This window comes from Syngnathus scovelli, chromosome 16 (genome assembly GCF_024217435.2).
Source record: "Syngnathus scovelli strain Florida chromosome 16, RoL_Ssco_1.2, whole genome shotgun sequence".
NCBI classification, from domain to species: domain Eukaryota; kingdom Metazoa; phylum Chordata; class Actinopteri; order Syngnathiformes; family Syngnathidae; genus Syngnathus; species Syngnathus scovelli.
In genome coordinates this window covers 2,352,858-2,377,347 of record NC_090862.1, presented here as the reverse complement: position 1 = coordinate 2,377,347, position 24,490 = coordinate 2,352,858, and the positions used below count along the sequence as shown (strand labels likewise).

General features: G+C 39.3%; 1 protein-coding gene across 4 annotated transcripts in view; it reads left to right on the top strand.

Moving 5' to 3' along the window:
- Positions 1–15,935, top strand: part of plppr2a (phospholipid phosphatase related 2a) — a 53,050-nt gene extending 37,115 nt beyond the window's left edge. Inside the window, exons 1-8 of one of the 4 annotated variants that reach the window (XM_049744184.2) lie at positions 313–819; positions 2,648–2,764; positions 8,399–8,587; positions 10,379–10,499; positions 10,917–11,167; positions 11,390–11,566; positions 11,634–11,761; positions 12,788–15,935. In XM_049744184.2, the coding sequence (XP_049600141.1) occupies positions 2,696–2,764; positions 8,399–8,587; positions 10,379–10,499; positions 10,917–11,167; positions 11,390–11,566; positions 11,634–11,761; positions 12,788–12,896 (1,044 nt within the window). In that variant the 5' untranslated portion in view covers positions 313–819; positions 2,648–2,695 and the 3' untranslated portion in view covers positions 12,897–15,935. Of the gene's footprint in view, positions 1–312; positions 820–2,647; positions 2,765–8,398; positions 8,588–10,378; positions 10,500–10,916; positions 11,168–11,389; positions 11,567–11,633; positions 11,778–12,573 lie in introns of those variants that run through there. The other 3 variants (XM_049744186.1, XM_049744187.2, XM_049744185.1) reach the window with 3 other exon arrangements.
- Positions 15,936–24,490: the final 8,555 nt, after the last annotated feature.

The following is a 24,490-nucleotide window of genomic DNA, read 5'->3' as shown; positions in this document are numbered from 1 at the left end:
TTTTAGGTGCGCCTTATAGTGCGGAAAATACGGTAATTATTTATTAGAACCATTCTTTTTGATGTCCTTTCCCCTTCTTAGCTGTTCTGACGAGAAGGAGCGGATCGATAGCCACGTATCATTAACCCACATCCAGCATGAGCTTGGCTAGAGACACAAACCCCTAAAAAAAAAAATCTTTTTAAAGCTCTCCACCTCCTCTCTAATGTGCACCATCCCCTCCTACTTTGCACAAATGTTTTAGGGCAGGTTCCCGTCCTCTTGGTTTCTCACGACATTCACTAAGAGGCAGAGGAAGGAAAGTAAGAGCGATGGGAGGAGGACAGGAAAGGTAGAGGGAGGGCGGAGAGGTGGACAGTGGAAGACAAGAGGAGTAGAGAGGGAACACAAGCTCTGAATACAAATGAGCTGACACATATAATGCATTCCCTCCCTCTCTCTCCCTCTCTCTCTCTCTCTCTCTCTCACTGTTTCACTCACATGCATCTTACTCCTTCACAGACATGCTTTCCTCCTCTCTCCATCTTTCCGTGCTCTGTAGCAACATCAGCCTAAATATTGCACAGGAGGGTATTTCCGCCACTTTAGTCATTAGTCATCGCCGATTTTGGGGACAAGCTTATTAAAACGATGGCGAGTCCGTGGACTGTGTGAGTGCAATCGTGCAAGGTTTGGGAGGCTGCCGCCTGCTGCACGCCTTCTTCTTGTTGTCTGAAGAGCACTGGACTAGGAAAGGGCAAGAAATTTGAGACATTTAATCAGACATGGTCACCGTATAGGAATCTCTGGCGCCACGGCAACCGGCAGCCCAGCAACGAGGTAAGTCGGCAAAGAGGAGGGAGGAGGGGGGGGACGCTTGGATGGATGGCAGGATTCCCTCTTAACAGCCATGATGCCTCTGGTGCTGGAGAGGCAGAACCTGCATATGCTTGAGAAGGCACTAGTTTGCATATTCAGCACTCCTAGTGACTAACTGGAGGATTTGTTTCTTGCTATGATTCTTGAGTGTGCCTGTGGGTGTGTTTGATACGATGGGAGGAGTGTCTCTGTGCTATCCAGCATTTTGCAGTGCTACTCCCCAAATAATTCCCAATTGTACAGCATACTCTTAATCCTATTATATTTTTCCCCGAGTATCGTAACGGTGTAGTTAGAGGATTTCCTTGCTCACTTGAAATGTTATTGCTTATTCTTTTTGTGTGCATGTGTGTTTATAAACTGAGTGGCAACAATATTTTGAGCAGAAAAAAAATGTGTGATGGTTAATCCGAAATATTAGAAACATGATGCAGTGCAGTTATATACTATTAAAACAGCAACAACAAAAATATTGTTAAATAATAATTATATATTATTAGATTTATTATGATTATTATGATTATTATGATTATTATTACACTTCTCGGAGTCATACAAAAAATAAATTTGATACCAGATCTCATGTTGACAATGTTGTCAACCAGTGTTTAACATTTAATATAAACACTATAATGTAAAGAGGTAGTTTGAAGGTAAAGGGAACACATGCTCCTCTCTCGCTCTTGAATATTTCGGTTGTGGCATTGCTTGCTATGAAGTGCGCTCAAACGGAAGAATGACAGACAGTTGGCACTTTAATGCTGCATCACCGCACCCTCCCTCCCTCCCTCCCTCCCTCCCTCCCTCATGTTATTGTTGCTCCATTGAGGATTCATGCTTAAAATGACATGAAATATATGGCGAGGTTGAAATAGCAACGATTGTAGTTGTTCCAAATTTGTGTCATGGCAGGATTTTGCTCAAATGACTTATGTTGGGACTCTAATGTGTCCTGGGGCATGGTGATGGGACTGCAGAGCCAGAAGAGAGGGCATATGGCTGCCCTCATCACTATGCTTTGACTGGAGTCCTTGGAGCAGCATGGGACACTCATGCCCTCTGTGGTTTGCCTTGCTCTTGCTCAAAATACAATTTTAGCTCTCTTAGCCAGATCTCCTATCTAGTTGTGGCCAACAGTTGGATTAGTTGGATTTGTGAGTAAGGCATAAAATGATCAAATGACTTTAGCATATATGCAAAATACTGAAAATATCCAGATTCATTGGGCGTAACTCTCAAATCCCTGCTCTGATATCCCTAAAATTTGGAATTTACTCTTATGCCGTGACTATCAATAAATCCACCGAGTTTCATTAAAAACAAAATCTGCTGTGGTCATTTAGCTGGGAATAATTCACATTGATTTGGACCATATTCACGTTGGAATAGATCCAAGCTCCTGAAAGGAGAGGAAAAAAAACTGTACCACATGATGTGTAGGACATCCCAGAAGTCCACCAGGGCACCAGCTGGGAATCTATAAAGCTAATCCCTGGCTTGGCGTCCCACGATATTTCATTTTAGAAGATCAAAGCTTCTCCCACTCATCTGTGGTCTCCCAAGCAGTCTTTCCCAAAACACAATTGCTGCCACCAACACATCCATGTTCTTTGTCGTTGTGTCACCTCCCACACAGCAAGAGTAGGAGGAAATGTACATCGCCGCCGCTTCCAAATGATCTCTCTTAACCAGTCCTAGTTTGCACATAGCATTGTTCTAAGGACTACTAAAAAAAATACTCATGAATCATTGAGTAATGTTGGACTAACTTCATGTTCTTTACTTCCAGACCAGAAGGTTGAGAGCTGAGACGAGGGAGGCTGAAATAAACAGAGGCATGGCTTTGGAGGAGAAGCCTGGAGTGAAGAGCAGCAGCTCCATCGTCCCCTGTTTCCTGTTTGTTGAGGTAGGAAAGTGTGAAATATGCACTACATGTTTATTTATTCAAAATACAGAATTGGGCTATTTTATTTTGTCTGTCGGTATGCTGTCACTTAAGCAAACAGCTTGAAGAATTGATTCTGTCTCATCAATATTTCAAGATGGATTTTGGAGTTTGGGACAGCTGAGCGAACATATTGTCTGCCAACTCTACATCTCGCCTTGTAGCGACACCAGAGGGTTGCTGAGGTGTTCTTAAGTGTTTGTTTTCTTTCTCCAGCATATTTGTGGAATATATGATTGATGGAGGTGGTTGTTGGATGTTGCAGTGCAAGACAGAAATGATTTCCAGCGGCTGTTCTGTGCTTTGCAGTAGTTTTATACAAATGTTGCTCTTAGCGCTGCAGAAATAAAATAATAATAATAATAAAATAACAATAGAATGAAAATAATAATATCTTAGAGCTGCAGAAATAAAATAATAATAATAATAATAATAATAATAATAATAATAATAATAATAATAATAATAATAAAATAACAATAGAGTGAAAATAATAATATAATAAAATCCAAAAATAGAATAATAATTTTTAAAATATTTTTTTCTCTCCTGACTTCTTCTGAAACATCCACACTGTAGCAGCATTGACAGGTGCAACAATGTGCAGCCATCCTTCTTATTATCCACAAAAAAAAACTACGTACAGTCCTCAGGTTATGTTTCTACTTTAAAGTTCCATTTTAAAGTGCACGAGAAATTTACAGCTAAAAATATTACATGACAGAATTTTTTTATATTCATTTTTTTATATTTGTATTTTTTTCAGATATTTTATTTTTATTTAAAGTTCCATTTTAAAGCGCACTAGAAATTTACAGCTAAAAATACTACACGACAGAACTTTTTTTTAATTAATTATTTTATATTTGTATTTTTTTCATATATTTTATTTGTATTTTTACAACCTTAGCTTACTATACAGTCCTTTTTAAGACTCCTCATCATAATATCCACTTTGACATCACCGTGGATGTACTTAAATTGGCCTTTCCCTTTACCTGACAACCTCCACTCTCCAAGGGAGGGACTGAGAAGAGCATCAGTGATCTAACGTACCCATGAGAGCACAGGGAAGGAACACTGCTCCCCCGGGCTATAATACACTCACTCTCTATTAGACAGCACTCTGCCATGTGCCTCCCACTCATAATCTCCTCAGGTCGGAGTCACTTCCCTTGCCTATATGTGTCTGTGAGTATATTAAAAACTATTACTGAGATGGAGACATCGCAGAAGAAATTGGCATGTTATAAATAGAATAGAAATAACGAGAAGAAAGTGTCGACCCCTTGTGTTATTTTTGTGTTTGAGAGTTGGATGTCAAGAATCCTTTTTTTGCCCCACACCTTATCAGCGGTTACCATAGCAACAGATCAGTTCGACTCAGTTCTTTTTTGGGGAATCCTGTGCCTTTAATCGGAAGTCACAACCTTTCTCATCAGTGTTACCTACTCAGCCATCTTTTTCTGCTTGTCTTCTCGATTTTGCTTTTCTCATCTTGGACTTTTCTGTCTGATTCTTTGCTTGTGTGTCATCACGGGAGATTTAGGAGGTTTAGGAAAAAATGGACAGCAGCATAAATACTTATTCATCCGTAGCACAGTAAAAATGTGTAAATGAAAAAAAGTAATACAAAAAAATCTTTATTTATACACATTTTTAATAATAAAAAAAGAATATAAGTGTTTGCTTGACACACTTCCTGGAACGTAGACGTATAGACAAATAGAAACTTTTTTTTTTTTTTTTTAAATACCCACAAGATGGAACACTCACTCAATAAAGTCACAGTCACTAAGTTGACAACATGCCCAACATGCCCTCGCTCTGCTCTCAGTTGTCATGGTAACGAAGTTGCAGTCTGCCTCGTCATGACTAAAAAAAACAAAAAAAACATGCCAAAGTAATCCAAAATATCAACCAGAGTGGAAACTAAATGCACTATGATGTCTTGTCCATATTGTACCGTATTTCAACAGAAGAATGTCTGAGACGTTTTATTACGGCACGTGGGAATTCTTTTAAGCTAAACTTTAAATTATTAAAGTAGGAGTACTCGCATCTCCCAATGAATATTAATGTTCTCTAGCCGCTCAGTTTGTAAATAAGCAGTGATTTCCTGTCACTGTTTTACAGGTTTATTAGTTTGTATATTAATGGTGGGCTAAAAGTCCAATAAATACGTTCAAAGACTAAATCACTTATTGATCAAATAAAAAGTATTTTCTATCCTAAAGAAATATATTAATATTTTTAATGGGCGTGTCCATTCTGCAATATTGATTGTGTTAGTCCAAAGGGAGAGTCAAAAAAGAAACTAATCAAGCTCAGATACCACAAAATATTTTACTGTATTGCATAAACACAAATGTAAAGTAAATTGAAATACTGTACATACATTGTCATGGCTTGAGGAGGGAAAATTAATGTAAAAACATATGATATGTAATTCTACCGCTAGAGGGCACTGCTGCTATATGACTGACGCCTGATGCGTTCTAGTACAACAAATGCAGTTTGCTGTGATGTGAAACTAAATATATAAAGAGTCATAGCGCCACGATGCATTTTGAGTGTACAAGAATATTATTTTTCAGAAATTTAGTCTCACCAGTGTCACCCTATCTGCCACCTTTTGTTATTTTGTAGATCTTTCTGATATATTCTATATAATCTTATACTCTGGATGTCAAAATCAAGACCAAAAAAAAAAGCAAACCAGTTCATCTTTTGATATAGTCTCAACTGAGGCCTTATGATATAACATCTCACGTTGCATGATGGGCTTCTGTGAGGCTTTGACAAAAAAAAATCCAGAAAATCTAAATTATGAATCATTCCACTTCACTCCAATACAATAAATTTTAATGACCATACACCAATCAAACATTTTTCTCACAAATAGATAAATCTATTGCAATGTTTTAATTACCTTGGCCTATAAAAGACAATTTCCCAGCAGGAGAGGTGCTGCATTATCCATTAAAAGATAATTGTAAGCTAGTGTGCATGATGTCTGGCAGAAGATGACACGAGAGAAAAAGGAGAGGTGCTTTTGAAATGGGGAAAGTAGGCTGGCTCGTAGGATGATTAAAGCGATTATCTCCTTTCTGCCATTCCCGTCGGAGTTCCCTTTAGCGCTCGCATTTACAGCACAAATGCTACACTCTTTCCCCGCTAACACACACTCCTTCTATGAAACACATCTGAAAGAATGCAGGTTAATATTTCCAAGAGGTCCGATTGGGCCTTATTTTGGTAGATAAGTTAATTTTGGTGCCCCCTATGGGTATTACGAGATTGAAAAATATTAAACTGAATCATCAAATTCAATTTCTTTCTCAATTTTCTTCCTCCTGGCATAAAAAGAGATTAAATGCAGCATTTTTTTTTAAAAGCTTAGAAATAAAACATCTTATATAGATGGAACTCATTTTGTATGATGGAAACCTCACACAAATATGGCTAAAAAAAATACCTGCGTGACTTTGCCGTAGTTATCACATCACTTATTTCCCCAGTTTGTTCAACATCTGTCAGCAGGGAGTCTTTCAAATATTTGAAGTGACAAATTGGCCTTCAGTGCAAGCCGACGAGCTTGTCCAGCTCCTGCTGAGAAGCTCTAATTAGCACTGACCGCCTGTCAGTATCTTCTTCACGCAATATAACCTACAGGAATATTTCTTTCAGAAGATGTGTTGTGACATAACTGTGGTTTGATTAAATCGTAGGAAGAGACACAAAAGAATAGAAGAGGTTTTGGAATATCAAAGTGGGATCATGATGTGTGGGTAGATTTGGTGTGCTGGTGATATTTTGGTGAGTGGGTGTTTTTTTTTTTTTTTTGGAGGAGGTCAGAGTGTGGAATACAAAGATACTGGCTTACTATAAAATAGTAGATGGATAAAAACTGGAGTAACAGAAAGTTTTTAATATGGTTGCAGTTATTATTTCTTGATTGCTCCTCCAAATTATTTTTATTTTTTCAAATTATTCACCAGATTTTTGTCTCTCTTCAGGTCAAGAAGATGAAAACAAGAACATTTTTTTTTTTTTTTAACTCCGACAAACACAACTTCATTTCTTGCAGCAACAAATAGTCAACCTTCAGTCTCTGGAGAAATACCAAGCATAAAATAAGAAAAAAAATCAATTTACCTTGCCCCTTCCTCCTTTCTATCGTCTTTTGTTTTTGTCCAATTCCGCTTGATCCCCTCCGATTTACTGCTTCAGCTTCTCCCTCTATTTTGTAAGCCCTGTCATGCTGCTCATGCACGCAGGTGCAGTGTTGCGTGTTTGTATAGTGGCCTTCTTAATGGAAAGCATGTGTATGAGTGTAAAAGCCTTCCTTCTCCATCTCTCTGCTCTGAATCCTCCATCCATGAAACACAAAACTACTCTTAGATTACACAACTTTAGCAGCAGCAGCCTGCAAGGACATTATTTGACCTCCATGGAGAGGCAAAAAGGAATGAAACCAGAAAGCATGTTACGTCTGGGCATAAATCAGCCATTTAGAAAACAAAAATCCATGTCTGTCAAGAAAAAAGTCTTTTGGACACCATGTGTGTTTTCAGGGTAGAAATAAGCGGGAGCATTTATTTGGAGTACTGCCATGACCTGTCTGAAGTTTCTTTCTTATGCCATTGCTGTTTTTCTACCCTGGACCTGAAAAAAAAAAAAAGAAAATAGTGTCTTGATAGCCCTGCTGTTATCTCCCAGTTGTCTACTGTAATTTTGAGACTACACTATAGTCTGTCTGAGACATATTGATTTTGATGTTGAGTGGTATAGAAAAAATAAAACAGTCTATGGGAAAAAAAAAATGGGGCATGCAGAAGATGTGCTTGTTGAATACAAGAATCAATTCCCTTACAAGTTAGGCTCATTTGATTGAAAAATACATTCAAATCAATCACCAGTCTGGAAAAAAAACAATGATAAAACATGAAATAACATCGTTTGTTTTTTGTTTTCACGGTGATAACCGTCCTTTGAGGGAAACCATAATTACAATGAGGTCCATGCCGAAAATGAGTTTGACATCTTCGGCTTAAGTTACTCATTTATTTGTTACTGGTTATTGTAGTGTAAAATTGTACATGGCACCACCGTATTTCTGGGAATTATTTTAATTTTAATTTTAATTTTAATTTTAATTTTAATTTTAATTTTAATTTTAATTTTAATTTTAATTTTAATTTTAATTTATTTATTATTATTTTTTTAGGTTTCCATTTTAGCAGAAGTGACACTGCCTACATATTAGTAATCATACATGTTAGCTTATCCGCTCTCTCACTCTTTAATTCCTTGCTGAAGAACCCACTTTAGTTTTTTTCTCCCATTTTTCCCCCCCTAAAAAGGGGGGGGGGGGAGAAATTCCAGCACTTTCATGTCCTTATCTTTTCATGTGTGCCCTCTCTCGCTCTCTTTCTCGTCGGCTTCTAATCTGGATCCCGAAATCTCACTCTGTGTCTGATATTTTCCGAAGCATCTCCTCTTTGCCGGCCAGCTTCCTCTCCTCCTCCCCCTCCTCCACCTCTTCTCGCTCTCCTGTCATTTCCTAACGGAGTGATAATGTTCTATTTCCAGCTGGTGATCATGGCTGGGACAGTTCTTCTGGCTTACTACTTTGAGTTCACTGACACCTTCCCCGTGCACATCCAAGGGTTCTTCTGCTATGACAAAACCTTCTCCAAGCCTTACCCTGGACCAGACACCACCAGCAAGATTCCCCCCGTCCTCATCTACTCGCTTGTCACTGCCATTCCCACCTTCACGGTAAGAGTTTGATTTATTTATGAGTGTGTGAGAAAAAGCAAAATCAGCAAGAAGGTGTGAATTTGTTAAGAAAATATGAATTATTTCTGCAATTTGAGCAGATTGGTGAACTGCATGGAGGGGGACACCCTCAAACCCGACAAGCAGGTGTATGTGCGTGATGTTGTTACAAAAAGAAAATTGAAGAGCCAAAGTCAGTGAGTGCATTGTTATCGTGGCTCACAGTGTGAAGAAGAAAAAAAAAACTCTCTGGGTGGGCAATGAAAAGCGACAATTTACACAATGGAAAGCAATTTAGAGGGAGTGCATGCGCTCTGGGGTTTCCAAGAGAAAAACAGTTTAGTTCCAAGCAAGACGCTAAGTGTGAACCAAAATGGCCCATAGTACAAGATGACATGATTGACTACAGGTTTTTTCTTTTCAGACAATAATATATTTTCAAACTTTTGTAACTTTCTTCAAACTGGGCAATAGAAGTGTCTGGTTAGCACATCGACCTCATCGTTTTTAGCCATAGAGAAAAAATGGATCTTCTAATGTCCATATGTGACATCATAAAAATACAGACCTCCCTCGTAGTTGAGTGCAAAAATTATCTCGGGTCAAAGGCACAGATGGAAGTCGTGGTGGGAGATGGCACCAATTGTTGTGACTGGGTTGGATTGAGGTTATCTAATGTCATTAGAATAAAAAAAAACTTTGCTGTATCTCCTCAATGTCTGAATATTAGTCCTCTACTATTAATACTCACCGCAATAAAAAAGATGGACTGAATCATTCCCAGATTCCAATATTTCATTTAAATCTCAGAACTCATGAGGTCACCAGTCATTATTTCATTTTGATCGATTTGAGCGAGCCAACTTCATCCCGTGTACCAATTTCCTGGTGGACCGAGCCTGCATGGACTCAATGGATTAGGTGGCGAGTCGAAAGCGTGCTCATGCCTTTCTCTTGCTGATCAGTAGATGTTATTTCAAAAGTGAAACAACTTTTAACAAGTTGTGCCTTCTTTTTTGGGGCTTGCTTGGCTGTCCAACTGTCGAGCACAAAACTCCACCACTCCTACCCATTTATTTTCTTTAATTTAATTAGTTAATGCAGTCTAGAGATTATTTTCTTTACTTATCTATATGTGGCAGGGCCGGCCCTAAACCAGATAATGGGCAATGGCGACCTCCCCGACCCCCCCTAAAAAAAAAAAAATGGTTTAACAAATCTGAACACATAAATTTAGCTTTGTTTTTGTTTATTTCTTCCATTATTACTCTGAATCAGTGCTTCTCAATTGCTCAGCTGCTAGCATGCTACATTTAAATGTTGCTGCAGAAAATAGACACATCATGAGTAAAGACAGTGAATGAAAGGCATGAGAGCTTGCCCGAATTGTACTCCATGCTTCCTATCAAGCCTGCCACCCACTTCTGGATAGCTTTGCCTGAGGCTACGTGCTCAAGAGCGTTTGTCCAAAAGTGACAGCACACTATCTTGATTAGCATAGATATTCCAGTACGCATAGCGAGCGTCCCACTGGACATGATGGTGTCTTTATACGACCCCTTCAGTTGATATCCAGAATGTGACGTTGCCCTTAATAGCTCTGACTTGATTCAACAGATCAAATCTCGCCCTTCAGTTTTAATTTTGCGCTTGTGATGTTGTTTAGATGGTTGCCGAGGAACAGCCTCAAGGGTTATGTTTCACTAATGGGAGAAAGAACAAGCTTGGCATGCGATGGCAAGGCCTGTGTAGGTTGTTTTTTTTGTGTAATGGTTTTGTGTGTGTCTTCAGATTGTCGTTGGAGAACTGTGTGCTTTCTTCACCAAGGCGGAGGGAACCCAGGAGAAGACCATTGTCACGGCAGAATGCTGCTACTTCAACCCCCTGCTGAGACGTATCATCCGCTTCTTAGGTGAACGCTGTTTTGTATTCCGCTGCTTAATCATTATTTCCTCGATTGAGAAGAATGCAAAAAAACAAATTAGCAGTCAAAGCGAAAACTAACATGAAAGGAATTAGAGTTTGTCAGCTAAGTTTAAATAATAAAAAAATCCATTTTACTCAGTTGTGATGTTTGAAAATGAATTTGCTTACGTGATATCCAGAGGAACCTCACACAATTTGATTTAAGAATGGAATTTTTATTTATTTTAAATTCCACACCAATAAAAACATGGTAGACATAGTTTCTTTCTTGTGCTGGAACGGATTAATTTAATTCCCATTCATCTAAATGGGAACCATTACCTTAGATGTCGAACACCACTTCAATTTCAAATGTTTTTTTTTTTTTTTCTCTGGGACACTACCTTTATTTATCTCAATCCAGGTGTCTATGCCTTTGGTCTATTTACCACAAGCATCTTCGCCAATGCCGGTCAGTTGGTGACAGGAAACCAAACTCCTCACTTCCTCTCCGCATGCCGACCAAACTACACAATCCTGGGTTGCCAGTCCAACACGCAATACATCACAGAACGCCGAGCCTGCACGGGCAACCCTCTCGTTGTTATATCTGCCCGTAAATCTTTCCCATCCAAGGACGCGGCGCTCGGCGTCTACTCTGCGGTGTACACAGTGGTAGGTTCTGGAGCTTCTATAAAAAGATGTCATGCTATCAATCTCACCTCCTTGATTAGAGATTATGTTTTCCAGTTGACCCTTTCAAGAAGATTTAAGTCCGTCATACATCTTGGCTAGAAAATGTGTATTTCACGTTGACCTTTAGAAAAATCCTGCTGTCCTTTATCAAATGCAATTGTTGTTCCCGACTGTGTCGTCTCTCACGTTGCTTTTCTTCAGATGTATGTGACGCTGGTGTTCAAGACCAAAGGTACGCGTCTGACAAAGCCCACCGTCAGCTTCACCTTGCTGTGTCTGGCCATGATCGTAGGCGTGGTCAGGGTGGCTGAATATCGAAACCACTGGGCCGACGTCCTGGCGGGATTCTTCACCGGAGGAGCTATCGCTGTCTTTCTGGTGAGGACGAAAAAAGTATTGGTGTCTCTGTTAGGTGTCTCAGGTGTTTCTCGAAATCTTCCTCCAGGTGACTTGTGTGATTAACAACTTCCAGCAAATGCAGCCTAGGCCGCTTTTGCAAGTTCCCCAGCGCCCTGAGTCAACGTTGGGGATGCCCATGGTGACGCTGCCATGTGTGGAAAGTCCACTTGAAAAGTTAAGTGGCCCTCAGGTAAGGGCTGGTGCATGTTTATACACACAGATAAACAGTCCTTGTTTTTTTAACCTAAATCTGCTGTCCTTTTTTTTTTTTTTTCAACCAAACTCACATGCATGAAAAAACAAAAACAAAAGGCGAATCCTTTAACTTTGTGCACATGCACGTTGTGCAGTCAGCTGATAAGACAACAGCTGGGATTTGTTCTACTGGCGTGAAATGTGCTGTGGTTACATTTCAACATGAGAATGGAACAAATTGTTTTGTTTTGTTTCTTCTCACGCTAATCAAAAAGTGTTATACATGTAAAAGTCTTGTGTCTGTTGCAAGTGTGTGAGTTCGTATATATATGCTATATATATATTTTTTTAAATGTAAATTTATATATGTACGTATATAAATAAAATATATATATTATATATTATTTATATATAAGATGTATTGATGTATTTATAAATACAAAATATAATTATAAATAAATATAAAATATATATAAATAAAATATATATTTTATATATATATAAATCTGTATTTTTTTTAATAAAGATTTTTTTAAATTATTTATTTTGTTCTCTGGCTACATATAATGGCACGACTGTTTTAAAAATAGCCTTGAGAACATCTTCCCCGTGATATAAAGATAGCCAGTGTGTTTTGTAAAACGCCTTGCCTCCTTTGTGGTCCGTCCGTCCGTCCGTCCGTCCGTCTGTCCCGTGTTCTAACCCTTACCTGATTGCCTATTTTCCTCTGTCTCCCACCTTGCCTCTCTCCTCTCAATCTGCTCCTTTCGTCCCTCACTCTCCACCACCAGCATCCGGCACTTTGCTCTTCCCCCCCACTCTACAACACTTACGTTCCACCATTCTAACCAAGTCTTTTCAGCTCGCTATCCCTTTCCTTTATTTGCATATTTCTATTTTATAGCGACATCCTCTCTCCCCCCTGTGCATCTCTCTTGATGATCCTCCTCTTGGCTTTCCTCTCTCCTCCTCCTCCTCTTTCTCACTCCTCTCTTTCCCCTGCAGACTCCTGGGGGATCTCCGTTCACCGAGATCACATGACCATCAGCCCTATCGGTTCCCCGCCAAACCCGATGTCCTCATACTGTCTCGCTCCATTTCCAGCGAAGTCTAGACCAGCCGGAACAGCACTCTCCTCGCTGTGCCGCACATTCAGCCGGGCGCTACGCCACGCTGCACCGCTCCTATTCCACGCAGGTCTAGACTGCTGATATACAATCCTAAACATCTGGAACCCCCCCCCCCCCCCCCCCCCCCAATCCAAACTCCCAGGGAACCGATAGGCTTGACTTTTTTTCCAAAAACTTTCTCTTGACTGGAATCCCAGTGAAGGACCAGAACATTCACTTTTCTTTTTCCAACAATCTTTTTTGCCGTCTTTCTACTTTTTTATATAAAATCATGAAGCTCACCTTTTTCAACTGATGTGCTTTGTTTGGAAAGACCACAAAGAATGTCCCCCCCCCCAACCTATCACTCCATAAAAATCTGTATATTACAGTGAACCCTCGTTTATCACTGGAGATACGTTCAGACCAACCTAGAAAGTATTTCCCCATTCCACATTCTTTTAACACATGTACATTCATTAAAATATGCTTAAACGTACAAAAAATTAAAGTAGTACTTATTTTTAATCTTGATCAACCACTCTTTGCTACATACTGTTCGTCCAGTTAAAGTTTACTGTAAAAAAAAAAAAATATATATTGTAAAAACCCACAAAACGATGAACCGCAATACAACGGGGTTCACTGTAAATAACAAATTGATTTGGTTTACTAGCTTAAAATTGCGACCAAAGAAACCCGCTAAAGAAAATGTACGCTGCTGGTTTAGCCGTACAAAAAAAAAATCCTGATATGATTTTTGCTTCTCTGCACTCCATCGTTTTATCTTTCAATCTCATTACTTTCACGCATGCAGCGCCTCGAAGCCACGTGTAACACGCTCACACACAAAATGGTTGAAGTCGCTATACCGTAGCCAGCGCCGCTTGAGGTTTACTCGGATCAAAGGATCCATTTGCGGCCAACGCGGAAAAACAAAGGCAAACAGGATTAAAGCGGAAACGCCGTCACGTGGAAATCGTGTTTTGTTTCTCAGATGGACGTAGCTTGCTCACTGCGAATAAATGCAAACAGAAAAATCCCATCCTCGCCACAATCTAGGCACAGATAAATACCATCACAATCAGGAGCAAAATTATTTTTTCCCACAGCACAAATGTCATTAATTTCATCTCTGCAATATGTTTGCAATCTTGTAAACTGTGAAATCTGCGTGGGGATTGCAAAGGATAAATAATATTGACTCGAAATGTTGGACCATACTTCCTGAGAACCACCCATATCATTATTTGTGTGTGTATGTAAGTTATCTCCAGTACATTATTCGATCAGTAAAATGTCAAAAGTCAGACTGCAAGCACAATTTTTAATCAAACTTTAACAAAAGTTTAATTTCTTGGCGTTCTTTCCTTTTGTCAGAGTGCAAAATGTTAAATAATGTTATGTGCCTTGTAAACTCGCTGTCACAATTCTCATTCAAACTAAATAGCTGAGGTCAAATAACAAATTGAAAAATCATTGTCATCTCTTTTTTACCTTCTTCTTATCTTACGCAAGATGGCAGAGAGTTTAAATTACAAATAATCTTCATGAACTGAACACGTCTCAAGTTTTGAATAAAGTTTTCTAACATTCAAGAATTATTAATATTACAATAATTATTTTATAGTTAAACAAACACCAATAATGAAATTGGAAAATGATTGGCTCTAGTCAGAGATCATCCTACTGTAATTTTATGTTGATTTAAGTTTTCATACATCTACTCACTGCCATAACTATCAATTTATTTATAATCCAATTATTCATGGACATGTATTTGAAATACGGTGGGGTTGTTTTCGGCACGGCGTGCATGGCGACAGTTTTGCTGACTCTGATTTGCACACTTCCTCCATTCCAAGGCACCACTGCTATATTCTTTTTAATTATCATTTACTTGTCTAATGTTTCCCTCTGCTGGAGAATACACACTTGAGTGCACACTTAAATTTGTATGTGATTTCTCATGTAGTAATTTATATATATGTTCACCAGTTTAATCCAGTTTTTACCCTGGAAACTGTATAATATTGTACATAGTTTATTTATTTCATTTTTGTATTGAGAGTTGTATGAGGAAATAATCACTGATTTAAAATCTTCTAATTAGATCTCAAATGAACTGCTTATTAGAAAAAAATAAGACAAGGATTTAAAAAAAAAAAAAATCCATCACACCCCAAAATGTAATCATTATCACTGGTTGAAATTTTAGAAACGAGCCACATGGCAGAAAACTAACAAAATTAATTGTAGCTAAATTACTGTGCTGTACTTTGGTCAAAATTGTTTTTACATACATATCAACAGTAATTGAATCTTTTTTTTTTTCTGAGACTGGAGTTATCAATGAATGCATGTGTGGCCTGTAAAATAAAAACGGTAGGACAGTAAACATTTAATAGCACCAGCTATTGCAATACTTCATCCCGATGAAGATGTGAATTAGCAAAAAATAAAAATAAAATAATAGCAATGGCAATATGATTATATAGCCTATTATGTGCAGGCAAGTGACCATTTTTTGACAGTGCGAAACATCCACAAAGTCAAACTGCCATTGTGGAGGTTCAGAAATGCTGTGTACACATTTTATTCACGTGTACAAACTTTTTTTTTTTTTTGTCAGACTCATGACATTTACAGCATGACATCCCAACATCATGATTTTTCATCAGCAGAAATGCCTTACTGACTAACTTGACGGTCAACAACAGCACATATGGCAAATAATTCATCTGAGTGTGATGTGTGTTTCATTTTTTCAGTGCATTGTGTGTCAACGTTCCATTTTAAATGTGTCAACACAAAAACAAAGACTAAATCCAAGAACCGATCTGTATATGTTTTGCTCGGGTTCAACCATCAGCATGGCAGTTTACGTTGCCGGAAAGTAATATCGGTTTCGGTGAAGAAAAAAAAAAAAAAGAGCACCAGTGTCCCTAAGATTTGCAACACTTTGGCTTTCTTCAAATCTTGTTGCAGCAAACTGTTTTGTAAGAATTGTGTGATGAGAACAATAAATGGATATTGCAATAAGAGATATTTTCCAAGCTCTTTTATAAATCTATTTGGTAAAGCTCTTGCATTGGAGTTCATTATATGTTATGTATCTTATATTTTTACATGAGTTGTTGGAGTTTCTTTGACAAAATATCTTTTGTATTATAATTAAAAACCACACCTTGCTCAAAAATCTCAGCTCTAACAACTGGATGCATTAGCGGGTTGCAGCCAAAAGATGGCGCTGTACGTCATGAATCTTGTCATTGGGCATTTCTTGCATACAATTTTCCAATCACCCGAGTCATGAACAGGAATATTTTTTGCACACGTTGGTATTATATGCACATGTGCTTTAAAAGGCCAATTTTTTTTGATTGACAGTTATAAACAATGACTTGTGCATCATCATCATAACTACCTTTAGTGTGCATAGTCAAGTGAAAATGAAATTAGAGTGAATGGCTTACAAGAAGTGCTGCTGGCTTTAATTGCAGCCTGTTCAATTCTTCACACTTTTGCAGAGATGCACCTGCAATTCCTGAAAACCTCTGGTTCACCGAGTTTAGCATCCCATCCAGAGGGATTCAAAGGATGATGCTGTTTCCTTGGTAGAATGCCACCTGCAGCGTCTCACTCTCTCTCTCTCTCTCTCCCCCTCTCTTTTTTTTTTTTTTAACTTATTTATTTTTTACTTCATTAGTGTGGGCAGTGCAACATCCCTCTGTTACTTTGCAAGGAATGTTAATTGTGAGAAGGTCTCTGCTGCATTCCAATTTCAAGCCTTTGCTGGTAAACTGTCTGAAACGATTTTCTTTACTTTGGTTTCCAGGTAAATTGAATCAATGTTGGCTAACTGATGTTTCAATTAATAATACATAAAAAAATGTTTCTTTGCTTTAGTGTTACAGTCTAAGTCCTTGAGGTGAGAACTGTAAAACAGTTTTATTCTATTTCATTATTTAATCATATTTTGAAATAAACATTATGTGTGTCGCTAATGTTAGCAGTGATGCTAGTGCCATAATGTAATATAACAAGTGCCTCGGTCCACCACTATAATGGCAATCTGCAGTTGCCATGGCAATTGAAAATGAAGCTTTGGTTAGGTACAATCACTGGATACTGTTGTCCTTGCCTCATTATGAGCACTGTTTCTTGAAATTTCAATTATTCCATTTTACAAAGCGTTTTCAATTGAGATGACAAAAAGTTAATTAAAAAAATTGAAGTAGTTAAATGTACCTTGCAATTCTTTGTGTTGGACTATTTGCTCTGAGGAGTGTGCAGCTGGCAATAGAACAGGATGTCATCATATTGTAAACATTGTACAGATTTTTCACAGGTACACCACCTTTCTTTTACTACGCCGGGATTTATACACACAAGGGCCACAAAATGAAAACTCAAAAGCCCATAGCAGAACATTTGGAGGAAATATGTCATTTAACTGCAGCAAAACGTCACACCCTCAACATTGCCTGGAGCTTGATAAGGTCTAGATTCAGATTTGGAACAGGGCTGCAGCGAGAGAGAGAGAGAGAAAATGGAGACATTTGTTTCTCTTGCTGGCATTTGTAAAACTAAGCCCACCAGTTAAATTGAATTGATTAGTTAAATGTTGTTCTGCTTTTGATAATAGCTTATTATAAAAGCAGTGGGTCTTTGGGCAACATGTGGGAGCTCATTTAGTTGTTGATTAAGACTGCACTCCAGTTATCCCAAGATAGATAAGCATGACATAGAATTACTATCTTTGGATAACCATCAGTCAGTGGCATATCGCCAACGCCTTGGGCAAGTGAGTATGCGACTCCGAACCAGAGGACCTGTCACGATCCTTGTGTCTCCACCAGTCGGTTTTATTTATTTATTTATTTATTTATTTATTTATTTATTTATTTATTTATTTATTTATTTATTTATTTATTTATTTATTTATTATTTTGTATTTTATTTTATTTAATTTAATTTTATTTAATTTTATTTTAGGTTAATGTTGAACACTTTTGAAGTCGTACCAGAACGTTCCAGAAGTGTATGACAAGTGGCTAAAACTAACAATGTGTATAAGCACGCACTTAAATTCTAGCTCGTCGTTGAGAGACGAACATTGGATAAATGTGGGGGAAAAAAATAAAATCTGTGGCATTCCTGAACCTGCCAATTGTTTTGCTCTTAATTATTCAACAAACCTCAAACATCTTCCCACCATATTAACGAAACTTCTCATAAGATAGTTCCGGCCGCACAATACATGTCAAACTCCCAATTTTAAATTCCATCGCTCTTATTGTCTTCTTTCTGAGCGATACAGGACAAGTATTTTAAAAAACCCAGGTGCTGTTGGTTTGGGCCATCAGTTTCCCCCTCCTGACAGTTCGGAGGCGAGGAGCAGTCGGCTGAGGCGTTCCGCTGAGGAAGTAGCACATGTCATCATTGTGGTTAAGTGGCGGAGACGAGGAGAGACATGCTGGATGAGTCATGATGGGACAGACAGAGACGTGGAAGGCAGAGAGGCGTGGATATGTGTGTGCGTGTGCATTATTACTTTCCCCACCGTTTTATTGTCCATTCTTTCCCACCGCCATAAAAAAAAAAAAAATGCCGTTTCATCACATGTCCAAACACACATACAGCTCAATATGAATTCAGTTAGATTATAATTGTCCAGGCAGAACTAAAGAGCAGCGAAATTACACATAACCGTGAGGTATTGATTTTGTGTTGTGCGCAGAGGGTGTGAAATAAATTGAAAGTATTACTGCAGCGTAGAGCCGAGTGTGCTGTGTCGACAAGAACATAATGTATACCGCTTAAATGCTCCCTCGAACATGGCTTGGCAATTACAGTTGGCCTGTTGAAAAGCAGGGAGATTTCAATCAGGCAAAGTTGAGCGTCATAGTGGAGCGGGAGGTTAATTGGTATCTTTGGCTTTAACCAACCATAAAGGAAGTTTGGTTTGAGTCCGGCGATAATATTGTCATTAACTATTGATCACACAGGCAGCGCTAGTCTCCTCCGGCATATATGCTGCATCCTCCACCTTTCTCCTGCTCTCTTTGCTTTATTCAAGGAAAAAAAATCTGTCACCCTCCTCCCCTCGTCGTAGCGTGGCGCCACCCTCCCCCTCCCCTCCCCAGCCTCCGTCAAGTATCTTCACGCCTGCATTCTCCTCTTTCGGCCCCTGCTCCTTCCTCTCAGCATCCCCATTCACATGTCCCTCATCTCTGTCTTCATCCTCTCCTTCTTTCTTTCCCTCTCTCGCTTGAGTATAAGAGGAAGGTAGTGAGCACCCAAGCCATCCCCATCTCCAACAGTAGTAGCAGCAGCTCCTCCCTGACACACACACAGCGCTTCACTCCTTGCATTATCTTTCCCGGAAATTGCATTTCCAGCACAGCCTGGGCCCCATTATGAAGAGGGAGCGACATGCTGTAACCTTTTTAAAAAGCCATTAGTGATGCACCTGCCCCTCCCCCTCCCTTTTTTTTCCCAGCACCCATCCTCGAGACGCTCAACCAAATCTCACCTTTTATACCCAGATCCCTAAGCCCCCTTGTTTTACCCTTCCTGACCCCTCCTCATCCCCCATGACAGCTGTAATGTTATTAGCCCGACACTACGGCCATTATTCAGCCGGTTCTCTTCTCGCAGGCTGGAGCAGACGCCGAGGGAGAAGCGCAGGGCAACGGCTACAGCGATAGGGTCAGTTTGAACGCTTACGGGGATGGATTGGATGGATGGATGCAAGGAATGTGACCATGCGTGGGAGTGCAATTGATAAAAGTAAACAACGTAGCGTATAGCTCCCCCCACTCCCAGTTCCTCTTTTGGCCTTCCTCTAGGAACACAAACAGCGACTGTAACATCAGAGCCACACACGTCGATACTCAGCAGCAGAAACTCAATACGCAGTTAGCCAGTCAAAGAAGCACAGTTGTTGTTGCATCATGTAGCGCTGTCGTTTTGGACCGCACTGGCTGCATTATCGTCCAATTAAAATGCAGAGACAAGCCAAGGAGGCCAGGAAAGAGAAAGAGTGGAGTGCCTGGGAGCACGAGGAGAAAGAAAGTGAGTGGGTTGAGACAAACCACTAACCAGCAACACACACATTTATGGACATTAAATCCAATTCCAGAAAGCGGGTAGTGAGAGATATACAGGAGGAGGAGGTGGTGAAAGAAAAATCTTTTCTTCTTCTTTGGTAAAGCCGAAGAGTTGGAATGTTGCAGTTGCAGCTTAACTGTACTGTACAAAAGCAACAATAGGGCTCACGCATGGCTCAGCACTGACTGACTTGAGTTACTTTGCCGAGGCATGACATGAAAACCCGGAGGACATAAATCCATAAAAACAACTCACTGTATTTTGTCCGACTCGAATATATGTACATATATGTATCACGGTCAAAGCACATAGTCTCCGCTCTGGCTTCCTTCTGCTCCAGCTGTCTCCAGACGGCGAAACCTAATCCACCGACAGACGCCCCGCCAATCGATACAATGACATCATCAGGAGTGGACATCATCAGTGCTGACCTGGAAGAAAAAAAAATCACAGATTTGCGAGGATATACTGACACGAGAAGGCAAAAGGTGCTAGCGGGGATTTGCAAATTGAAAATGCTCCAGTATTTGCGAGGGGCCTCTGTCAGTCCTTGGCCCTTGAAAGCATCACTTCTTTCACCTTTGGATGCTCCTGCAAGAATGACGAAAGATCCCCAGTCAAGTGGCCTTTCTCCAGACGTGCCACCTATAAAAACGTTGCCTACCTGCTGCTGCTGCTGTAAATCTGATTGATGACAAGCTCAGGACCTCTTCTACTCAAGCGTGAACATATGGACACACACTGAGCTAATAGACAATGAGAACATTCCCGTTGAGTGAGCTGGCTAGGATGATAGAATTAAGTACAGTCAGTTGCATCTGTCACTTTTTAACCTAGCTATCAGGATAAATGAAAAACAAGTCTATCACCATCATAATTGTGTGTGATCAAGCATTTAAAAAGGAACAATGTAAAAGCATGAATGTCACTCTCCGCTGATGAATGTGACAAGCAGGGTGATCGCCTGACAGAGTCGGATTCAACCTGGAGCACAATACGTGTGCTTTCATTTTTGGTGCTGCTTGACTGAAGCCGTCAACAATGGCGTGTTAGACAGCTTGGCATTTGCACCAGGTAGTACAGTTAATTTGAGTTCTGTACGTTTTTTTTCCCATTGCCAGAAGCTGTGAAGGGTATCCAAAGAAAACAAAGATGTCCGTTGTTGCCTTTTGTTGTCTATGTCATATTTTTTTTCTGTTGATAACATAAGTGGTTACGCGATGTTCGCTTTGGATGACATCACACAATTGGTACTGCCATGGACGTCCGGTCAGAGGAGGCCACGCCTCCCCTGCCATCATGAAAAGGGGTAAAACAAATTCAATTGTTTTTATTATAAAGTCATTTCCATTTTAATTTCAATAGTTTGTATCATTTTGAACTGAAATCTTTATTTTCAATTTTTATAGGATTACGATTTCCAACGATGGATTTTCGGTCGAAGCAGGAGATCATCAGTAAAAGAAGAGCAACTCCGGAGTTAAAAGGTTTGATTCGGACAACGGGACTTCGGAACGGAGTGGTACGTACGATCGAAAACAAATTTTTGATTCCATGTGCTTTATTGAGTGTTTTGATGTGTGAAGACTGCTGATATGAGATTTTAATTCAAATAGTTCAAATTAAATTAAAATTAAAAACACGACAAAACATTCAGCTATCAATATACACAGTGGATGAATAATTGAAGCACACTCAATGTTCCCTTGACAGAATGCGGTTGAAATCACACGATAGTTGAATTCATTGTTCTGGCCTTGCAGCAAAGTTTTATTTATTTATTTATTTTATTTTTCAAAACTTTTTGTGGTGTCCCTGGAGACTTGTGGCTATTCGGAAATTGCCTTGACTGCAGAGCAGGACATCTTCATCCGTCTTTGTCCAAACTGCAAATGACTCATGCTCGTGCAAAGTCGGGTAATTCGACCATATGCACCTATTAAGACCGAGAGCCGGACTTTACGAAAGGTTTGATGATTACTCCAACAAACAGATGGCGTAGCTGATGTACTATACAAACCGGATGCATGAAAATATGCCCAAGTATTTGAGCAAATTTTTGGGCATGAACATCTAAAATCTTGTATTCATAAGGCTTTACTCCTTCTTTTCAGTTGATTCATTGTCGAGCGAGAATTGGATGAGAAAAAAAAATCATGAGCCAGAACATCAAATATTTCCCAGGTTCAATTCAATCCATTCCAACTTTCTGCAAATTCCCATTTGTCAGAGCATGTTGCCTTCAATGGATGTTATGGTAAAGAGGGTCCCTGGGAATGGTTGCAATGAGCTCCTGGCATCAATCACACCACTTTGGCTGGACAAGGCCATCCAAGTCGGCGCACATGGGCCCTCCTCTATCGAAAGTGAGCTCCCTTATCATTTGAAGGGAGGCAGCAGCTGTAGTCTGGACTTGTGCAATTTTCTCAAGTGTTTGCTGAGGATCAATTGTGTCCAAGGCGCCCATAAGGAAGCCCTCTTTGTTGTGCCCACTCTGAAGTGCTTGGCCGCTGGTGGTCCATTATTTAAATCTCAGGACGAGCAGAACTCATGATGGCGGACCATGTGCGATGGAGGTTTAACACTAGGGGCAAGTGGCATTCACCCCCCCCCCCCCCCCATTCAAGGTTTATTATTATATTTAATTCTGCTTGAAATTAGTTAATTAACACCGATGTCATCGGGGGGGAAAAAAATGACATTATGAACAAAAGTTATTTGAAATCCAAATGATATCTTGATGTAAAATTAAGATTTTCAAATGGAATGTTGGACTATTCAAAACAAAGCCATTTGCCTTTACAATTGAGGAAAGGGAGCCTTTTGAAAATTGAAGCTGTGTCGTCTCATTTGTGGCAATAATTGGCCAATCTTAGTGTAACAATGAAGCGCTCTGTAGTCTGACTTTCAGCTGGCAAAATTACAGACATGTCAATCCGCAGACCACTTTAACTTCACACTGATAGGAAAAAGCATCAGAGTGTCACTCAGAGACTATCAGAAGGAAGCCATTCATCCGTTCAAACCATTTCCCACCATTTCAAACATAAATTGACCAATAAGAAATAAAAACTGGGAAATGTATATTATTATCGTACCGGATGCTAAGTTATGCCGTTTTTATCTAAAAACAAGCTCCGCCTTCTCAGGGTGTATTTCATGCAAGGTCTTTAAGTGCATGCAAAATATACACTGTTGTAGCTCGTTGGAAATTTTATTCAAATGTGGTTCTGTCACCCAGGAAATCTATTCATTGCATGGGGCTTATATTCAAACCGTATTTCCACTTGTCACTCAATTGGTTTAAACACACACACACACGCGTGTTCTCAAATCAGCTTTATTGTTTGTTTGGTGAGAACAGCTGGACGCCAACTGTAGCAGTTTGCTTTCCAAATATTTACTTTATGGTCAATATCACAGATTTGGACTAAAAAGCACCATGGCATGGATAATTTTTATGATTATATTTTCATTGGTAAAGGGTATAATCAGAAATATAGTCAAGTATGATTTTAAATCCAAATTCATTCGAGTTGAATTTAATTTTCAAAGTAAAATCAACAGTTGGGGATTATTTCCTTCTTCCTAGAAATAAATATTCTCTCAGTATTCTCATGTGACGCAAAGGTTGTTAGTCAATTGTATGCAACTCTGAACGGTAAGGTTAAAAAACGCTGGTCGGTGATCTGTCGCTATGGCAACAGCAGATGTGCCATTCTTATTGGCTTAAAAAAAATAAAATAAAAATACTGTGGATTTAGTTGGCCATAACTTTCAATAGATGTCATTAAGAGCTATGGAAGTGGTCCAAAAAAATAAAAATAAATTGTAAATCAAAACAATGACGCCTTATAAATCAGAATGTAAAGTGAAAAATAATCAACCTGTTCCACATCTCCTCCAATAAAATCACACTCAAAATGAGTGATTGTCGCTTATACATGCATGGAGTGTTGCTTTGCATTTTGGGGGAGGGGAGGTTGTCTCATGCAAGCCAAAAGCAATATTTAAAATGCAATTAAGAATGCATTTTGCTTCTGTTGTGTTTCAGCGGCTTCCTTTTTTTGGACAATGATGTGTTAACATTCATATGCTGTAAGCATATTGTATCATTTCCACTTGCCCTTGTCTCCGTGTTCCCGATATCACACAAAACAACGTCAAGCAGAACAAGCCAGCAAAAAAAAAAAAACCTCTGAGCAGCTCATTAATCTTATTGCCCAACATCCCATTTCAAATGACCTCAAATAGAATTGTTAGTGTCTCTTACGACAACAAGCGTACCCCCAAATTACTTTCTCTTCAGGGCATATCTACTGTGTATTTATAATAGCTTCATCACGACCAGACAAGTTCATAATTCATTCAGGACACTGGTGACAGTCACAAGGTGAAAGCAGCTTGAAACAAGTCAAAAATTGACAGCCAAAAAATATATAAACCCATTCTCCATCTGATTTCAAGCGGCTATTTTGCATAC